The sequence below is a fragment of the Malus domestica genome, chromosome 04 (assembly GCF_042453785.1).
Source record: "Malus domestica chromosome 04, GDT2T_hap1".
Taxonomy (NCBI): domain Eukaryota; kingdom Viridiplantae; phylum Streptophyta; class Magnoliopsida; order Rosales; family Rosaceae; genus Malus; species Malus domestica.
In genome coordinates this window covers 6,536,445-6,545,156 of record NC_091664.1, presented here as the reverse complement: position 1 = coordinate 6,545,156, position 8,712 = coordinate 6,536,445, and the positions used below count along the sequence as shown (strand labels likewise).

The window sequence follows — 8,712 nt, the reverse complement described above, 5'->3', positions numbered from 1 at the left end:
CGGGTTAGGTCCTAATGGGTCCAATGGTTTGAAAGAAAAAAAAAACTAACGAATAGAGTTTAAAAATTTTAAGTTTTAATAATAAGGATAAACATAAAAGATAAAATGAATAGTATCAATATTGACTTTTTAGTGTAAAAATGTGGTTTTTGGTTAAAGTAAACTGTACTATGAGCTTTTCGTTAAAGTTTCCTTGAAAAAAACCTATTTCCTGTTTTTCATAGGCTGCATTTTTTTTTCTTTCAAAAAAAAAAATACTAGCTGGTGATTTCGCCGTGCCAATTCAGTTTAGAATGATGCTATAACATTATATGTTTTTTTAAAATGAATCTTAATATTTTTGAGAAATGGTAATTGTAGAATGCATTTTGAGAATTCCAAATTTGCAATTCTGAACAATAACTGACCAAGTTTTCTAGAGGGTTAAAATAAAATAACCAAAATAGAAAAACATCGATAAATAAATGTTTATAAATTGATTATTTCGATTAAATAAAAAAATTTCCAGCCGCAACTCGGTCTAGTGTGATAAAATAATAACTTCGTTAAATGCATAAGATAATAATTCTTCTTAAATTTCTTGAATCCCAACGAATATATAATATAGTAATTAGTGAAATACATAAAGGAATAGCACATAAAATTCATAACTCATATTAAGGAACTTTTTACTTAAAATATTAAGGCCTAGCATGGCCTTTATATTGAGGGGTTTTTAACTTGGGTCGAGAGGAACCGTCGTAGTTTTTGCCTACCCTTGTTGCAGATCTTAAAAGTGGCGCCATAGAAGGATGTGTGGTCGCCTAAATTAAGGCATGTCACTGATGCTGAATTGCGCTTTTGCAGAAATAACCCTAATATTAGAGCAACGTTGACGGCAAACACTTTGGCAGCCAACATGCCGACGGCTGTGGGTGCAAAAGCTGATGAAGGTGTAATTTGCTCATTTTGTGCTCAAGACTTATCACGATATTCCAATCATGATCATGAGTTTGCTGCTAAGCAAAGTTCCTTGTGGTCATGTCTACCACCAAACTTGCATGGTAAAAAGGCCCTTCATTTCCAATGGCTCGTTTGGATGTGTTTTTAAATTAACTTTTAAATAAAATGTTTTTAGGTTCCAAAAACACTTGAAGTGCTTTCTGCAAGAAGTACCAGTTATGTGCTTCTTCTAGAAAGCACTTTAAGTGCTTTTCCAAGATTTACTAACATTTTTACTAAGAATTGTTTTTAAAAATATTTTCACCAAAAACACTTTCAGTCATTTTAAAAACACATCCAGACAAGCTCTAACTCTCCCTCTCTAATAATCATCCCGATCAACCCAAATAACTAATAAATAAAGAGATAATTCTCTAGAGTTTATGTCCAATGCTTTAATCTTATTTAAGATATTCTTCTAAATTCAACTATTTAAATGGAATTTGTTTCTTTTTTAGATATCTTTTTTATTTTTTAAAGTCAAATTTGAGATGCTTTTGAACCTCTCGAATAATATAGATTGAGTAATTATTTTGTTGTTTTGAGAAAACTTAGCTCATTCACGAAGAAGTAGGCAAGCTAGTTTACACATTAGGTGTTGAACTGAACTGCTAATGCAACTTACTCTTTCCTCATATTCCAAGCAATTGAAAAGTTTCGATGAAACATTCACTATCTAAAAGGATTTATCTATCTAAATTATTTTTGGGCGTTTCTCATTCATCTGTTCTTATGCTTGTATTCGTATTTGTTCATGATGTCTGAATGATTTCCCATAAAACAAAAAAAAATTAAGGAACACTTTCGGTAATAAATGCTAAGAAATTATTTACATAGAAATTATATTCCATGTACATGAAATATCTTGAAATACTTTATCTTCTACATGAGTAAATTTTAAAAACATTTGATATTTTAGGGTTTTTTTTTTTTTTGAACAAACGATATTTTCTACAACGGGCTAGAAAAAATGTGATTTAAATTCGTTTTTGTCGAAAATCGAACCTAAGATGTCTGAAGAGGAATACTATTAAATCGTAGTATTAAATGACATCTTTTAGGTTTTATATTATTATGAAATTTGTTTGCGAATAAATTATATGGGATGTGATATCCACATACTTTTTTTTACTTTTCACACACCTCTTATTTGTCTTTCTTTAATTCATTTAATTCGACAATCAAAATTTAAAAAAAATATATGATAAGTAAAAAAGAGTGTGCGAATAGTACTTATTAAATTATTTCCACCCCAAGTGTTTCAAAATGTTTGGTTTCGTCTGCCCTTGCGCCACTTCCTAGTCACCAATTTACCAACTTTCCAAGAGGTACACACGATGGATTCCGTGTCAGCCTTTGTTCTCTTCCCGAAGTCCAAATTTTGGTACAGCCGAAAAACTCCCCACTTCACATCCCCACTCACTCACGGAGGAACACTGAACAAACATAACTCAGATATCTCCAGATCTCTCTCACTTCCTCGCAGTCACACAGACTCACGATGAATCACGCTTTGCTCATCTTTGTCATCACTCTAAGTACTAACCCCAACCCAACTTCTGTTTCTTTATCTGCTTCATTCTGTTTGGTTACCGGGAAAATGCTGAGAAAATGAGAAGGAAATTCGATATGAGTTGGATTGATCATTGTGTCTCAGTTGTACAACTAATTTTCTGACTTGGGTTTTCACTATTTGATCAATATAATATAACTTAAATGAATGATTAAGTTTTCAAACTCTCTAGTGATGGAGCAATCTTTAACCTTTTCTTTTTCAGGATTGCTCAAAATGGCAGTGGCTGATGAGGGTATTTGCCCTTCTACTTCAATGGTCGACTCGGGTTCGGACTTGAAGCATTTGTATTGGAAGGTCACCAATCCCACACTCTCTCCTTCACATCTTCAAGGTTGGTATGTAAAGATTCTGCATTTTGGTTAGAATTGTGTTTGGGTAGTTGTGAAGGTGGATTTTATTAGTGATGATTGTTTCAGATAGTGAAATTTTTAAGAAACAAAAACATACAGTGCTTCGGATATCCAGAGCTTTACGAGAATCTTGCTTTGCATTTTCCTATTGGGATTAAAGGCAATTTTTACAATCAGCTTTATATGTGGATGGCTAATTCTTTCTTCCACTTAGGTTTTTTTTTTCTTTTCGATTTTCCTTTTTCGTTACATTGTAAACCTTTGCCATTAAACCCTCCTCACCAAACATTCCAAGGTAAAATAGTTCATGCAGTTCATGGGATGCTTTGAGACTATGTAAGTGGCATTAGGTTTGCTGGATACCAGTTAAGAACATGAAATTAGCAATCAAACAGCTGGAGTCGTCGTGCTATTTATTCTTCTTGTGTTTGTGCTTCAGGTGGAAATTTCAAAGCATGTTGCAGCTAATTGAAATTTAAAAATTAGCTGAGGTTTATATGGTTTCTTTTCTTCTCAGACTTGCCAGGGTTCACACGCAGTGTTTACAAACAAGACCATGCTTTAATAACACCAGAGAGTCACGTCTTTAGTCCTTTACCTGACTGGTACTTCTAACTCTGCATTATACTAGTTAGAAGGGTTCTCCACTGCTGCTGTAATTTAGATTTACTCTTACAGGACTCTGACATTAGGAGCGTATTTGATAACGCCGGCCATGGGTTCACACTTTGTAATGTACCTGGCAAAGATGCAAGGTTAGATAATTGATACACTGTGCTATGGTCACTTGTTTTCATCAATTGCTGATATATATATATACACACACTTTACCAATGCGCAGAAAACTCACGATCTGGACTCCCCCCAAATGATGTTGAAAGGTGTGGGCATCTTCTTTTCCTCAATTTTCCGTTTGTACTATATGATAGCGAATTTCTTGTGTACTTTACAATGATTTATTAGCTTCAGGCATTTGATTTTCTTCATAAGTCTTTTGCTCTCTTTTTCCTACTAGGTTCATATTTGTGGTCCAGGGTGCTGTCACTCTCACTAATGTTTCTGGTACTAGCGACATATTAACGGTAAGAAAGCTCGATATATTTCAGTGTGAGATTTCTAGTTTTGGTGGATAATAAATTTGATACTCATTATCAGTTGGTACATATGTCGTCTAAACACGCACCCAAACACACACAAACACATATTATGCACTCATGCATTTTTTTTATTTCCTTAGTTTTTAGAAGTAGATTATGTTTTGATGTATGACCATCTTATTATCCCAACTTGAGCAATTCGTTTTTTGTGTTGGGATTTTTAAGTATAATGAAGGCTGCTAGAAGTCTGAATTCTGAAAATATAATTGAATTGTGTGACAGAGAGCACTGAAGTGTCATTTATCTGTTTATGTAGGACACATTATAATTTCAAGAGTACTATTAGGAAACATATAACATACTTTTATAGGTACAATGAACTATTTACGAGTAAGCATCCTTTGCATCGAGCAAGGACTCCAGACTATCTGATAGAAATGCTGCTTTGCTTCCAGTGCTTTTAGTAATGATGTTCGTAGTATTTTTCCTCTGTGGTAGAACAATTACAAATCTAATTATCTGTGATGTGGTGGTGTTCTTGTGAACTTAAGTAAAGGTGAAAAGAAGTCTGATTCCAATTATATGAAACACAGGTGGACTCATATGCTTATCTACCTCCGAATGTTGATCATTCCCTCAGGTGTGATGCATCTGCCACTCTTGTGGTATTCGAGAGAAGGTTATCTCCCTAATACATTATGATTGCTTGGATTTCCTGTTTTCTCATTCTTTTAACTCTTGTTATCATCGTGGAATGCTGAGCACTGGAGTGCACTCAAAATCACCATTACATGGCACTAATGCTTTCAAATGGAGCGAAAAACTTCGTTTGTCAATGACAGTTTTCTTGATAATGAAATGCTACTGAAACCAATGGTGTTTTCCTTAGAAGTTAATAATAGTACTCTTCAAATGGCTAAATGCTCTACAATGTTTCCATATAGGCATGATTCTCTGGAAAATCAATCTACTGACCAGATTACAGGTTCAACAGACAAGCAGCCTCTCCTGGAAACTCCAGGCGAGGTAAGTAGTGACTTTTTTACAAGGTTTATTTTTATTTGGTATCGATAACCACCTACGAAATTCTTTGTGGTTGCTTTAGAGTCAATCCTTGAGTCATATTGATGAGGAACATCTCTCCACGAGATGTATCTTTCTTTGTTCTTCCTTATTGTTTAACTTATAGTTGAGTTTGTCTTGATGATAGATTTAAGATTTTGTAGCCTGTGTTTCACTTTTTCATTATTCATTATCAGGTCTTCCAATTAAGGAAGCTTATTCCAACATCTATATCCTATGACTTCAATATCCATGTAAGCCATTGGTTACTATCTGTGTTCAATCTTTGTATTCATGCTCGTTGCCATCTCTGATAGTGTTCATCATTTTTGGGCAGATAATGGACTTCCAGCCTGGGGAGTATCTTAATGTGAAGGTATTAATCTTTTCCTTGCTGTTTGAGTCTATCTTTTTGAGTTCCATGATTCACATTCTGAAACTGTAATTTCGGTGTTTTAGTTGATGAAATGAGTTTAAGCTGAGGTATGGAGACCCTCGTCACTTTGGTTTGGTCACTGCTAGAAAACGAACAGAAAACTTATTGAAGCTTAAGACCATGTTAGTATATTACTAGAAATTATCTGTTAAGGTTGTTGTTGTTGTTGTAACTGTTGTTTAGTATATGACTTGAAATTATCTGTTAAGGCTACCCATAATTTTCAATGAATTCTTTTCAAAGACGTATCCACTGTCCATTACTGTTGGATATTTTTCTTTATTTATTTATTATTATTAAGGGAAGGGGGGAGTTCGAAACTATTAAAATAATGTAGGGGAGGGGGGAGTTTCAAACCCGAGACGCATGGTGGAAACCCAACACCATATCCACTAGGATATTGGACCACATGCCCATAACTGTTGGATTTTTTTAGCCAATAAGCAGTGATATCATTCTTGTTGCTTGCCTCAACCAATCAAGAGACTCCAGTTACCCAGTAGGGGTAGTATCTACATTTGATCTGTATATCACTACACCGTCTTTGAAAGCTTTACTTGTGTTATTTACTTTGGTCCCCAGCTTGAAAAGGCTTTCTCTCAAACGTGGGTCGTCCGTGATACTATGTGTTTGGTTTATTTCTTATGCAGGAGGTGCATTACAATCAGCATGGTTTATTGCTCCTGGAGGGACAGGGTATTTACCGATTGGGTGATAGCTGGTAAGAGATGCATTCACTATCGATACTGCATGAGATTGACATCCATTACTTGCTTCGGATCATATAGGACATGGTTATTGAATTTTATTATTCATATGCTAGTTATGCATTAGAGTTTCTTATCACACTGGCCAAAATGGAATCATCAAATAGACTATGAAAGTACAAATCATCCCAGCAATTGCCCTTTTTTTTTCTTCCCTGAAAATGGGGTATGCGGATTAACCAACAGATCACTCTCATCACACGACACACCCTTAAAATCATACCCCTCAATCCTCAAGGTAGATTACTCTTTGTATACAGTTGATGCAAATAGTTCCCAAAATATCAGTTCCTCAAGACAAGATGACGGTGCATAAGTTTTGTACCTGTTACCAATCACAAAATTTATGACTCGTGTCTTTTTCAGCTAAATGACAGCATTCTACCTGCAGTTCTGCTATTTTCTGCTATTTAGTTTTCATTGAATCTTTTGTTGATGATTCTGCAAATAGGTACCCTGTTCAAGCAGGCGATGTCATTTGGATGGCACCATTTGTGCCTCAATGGTGAGGGATGACGGGAATGCATAATTCTAGCTTTCGATTTGATATATAAGGATTTTCTTTCCGCATCTCCACATTATATAGTTGCCAAATCAAATTCATTTCTGTTGCAATTTGCAACTGTTACAGGTATGCGGCATTGGGTAAACACCGGACGCGATATTTGCTGTACAAAGATGTGAATAGGAATCCACTCTAGTCATATGTATCGTTAGGATGTCTATGACGCTTTATCAAGACAGATTTGTGTGTGTAATGCAAACGGAAATCTTACATATGGAACGCCAATCGAACTACTGTTTCTCGAAGGTGAATGCTCTTACTCAACTAAGCTAGAACCTTGCAAATGGATAACGGTAACTTTGATATGCATAAGTTATGACAGAACCAGAAATTTTTGGGTGCGCGGTCGGGTATTCTTTCATGAAACAAATTTCCATGTTACATATATTCTCTCATTCACGAAAGAAACTCTCATATAATATGTTATTGTATCCATGTCTGTCTCTCTAGACTATAGTCATATCATGAGACGATAGAAGGTTATCATGCACTCCTTTCATGTAAAACAAAAAAACGTCTATGTAACATACACTAGTAGAAAAAACAACTTGCGCAACGAAGAGTATTTTGTCGCGCAAGACGTACTTGAGCGACGAAAAATATACTTCGTCACGCAAAATAGAAAAGATTGGAGACAAAAATAAATAAAATTGCGCGACGAATAATTGTTGGCGTCGCGTAAAGTCAGCAAGAAAAAGCAGGGTAATTTTGTTTGGTGCGAAAAATTTGTGCGATGAAAAGGGGGCATTTGCGCGATCAATGATTCGTTGCATGAGTTCTTGTCAGTTTTGACCATTTACTGCAGGTGAATTCGAGGAATCAATACCACATTTAATATAGGTGTTTGCGCGACAAAGGCTTCGTCGCGTAAAGGTCCTAACCTTCCTATAAATATGCGATTTTGCGGTCCTGATTCTTCACAATTCTATTATCCTTATTCTTCAAAATTTTGTTCGTGTTGGGATGGCGGATAAAAACAAGGATGAGAGTGTACACGACAACAACTCGTATGATTTGAGGGAACATTTTGAGTTTGTGCATGTGATCGCTGTAGCCATGGGGAATAATTGTCCCACTGATGAGTGCCATTCTTGAGAAGATATGCCTGGGAATGTGAAGAAGGTTGTGATGGATGAACTATTAGTTAGTATATTGTTGATGGATTAATAATTAAGTTTGTGAAATTTTTAGTTATATGTTGGAATTAATTATTTGCATATATGGATAACAATGTAAGTATACTCTTCATAATGATACGAACGAATAGTAGATGAAGTTGATGGATAATACGTTGGAGGGAGGTTACAATCGATGGCATTATGAAGTCTTGCGGAATGGACCAGGACCATCCAAATAGTAGTTTTAAATTTATGTTTTGTATGGCAATATTTAAATTTAAGGTTTTTTTTATTAGTTATGTATTTGGAATTAATTAGGTTTCAATTCCTGTTGGGTTTTTTTATTGAAACCTAATGTAAGCACCCTATCCTCGGTTTATATGTGCTTAATTGTATGGATTAAGGCATTAATTATATATAGAATAAATATTTAAGTTATTAATTATTTATAAATAATATTTCAAGTATTAATTATTTATAGAATATATATTTAAAGTATTAATTATTTTTAGAATAAATATTTAAGGTATTAAATATTTTCTGAATATTTGTTTGTAATTATAAAGTTTACGTAAACATAGATATAGTTTATGTAAACATAGATATATATGTTTACGTAAACTTTATAATTACAATTATTCTATATTGCGCGACGCTACCTTCGTCGCATAAGACATCTTTGTGACATGTGTTTGTCGCGCAAAACACGGTCAGATTGCCTTCAAACCTTCCAATTTATTGTGCATTTATGACGCATTTT

At 34.5% G+C, this 8,712-nt stretch overlaps 1 protein-coding gene across 1 annotated transcript; it reads left to right on the top strand.

Moving 5' to 3' along the window:
* Positions 1–2,315: 2,315 nt before the first annotated feature.
* LOC103431465 ((S)-ureidoglycine aminohydrolase) lies at positions 2,316–7,079 on the top strand. The gene is made up of 13 exons (XM_029100967.2): positions 2,316–2,519; positions 2,760–2,888; positions 3,425–3,512; positions 3,586–3,662; positions 3,749–3,788; positions 3,923–3,989; positions 4,598–4,683; positions 4,949–5,030; positions 5,264–5,320; positions 5,404–5,442; positions 6,153–6,223; positions 6,721–6,774; positions 6,901–7,079. Exons 1-13 carry the CDS (start codon positions 2,483–2,485, stop codon positions 6,968–6,970), a joined length of 897 nt encoding a protein of 298 aa, XP_028956800.1. The 5' UTR covers positions 2,316–2,482; the 3' UTR covers positions 6,971–7,079.
* Positions 7,080–8,712: the final 1,633 nt, after the last annotated feature.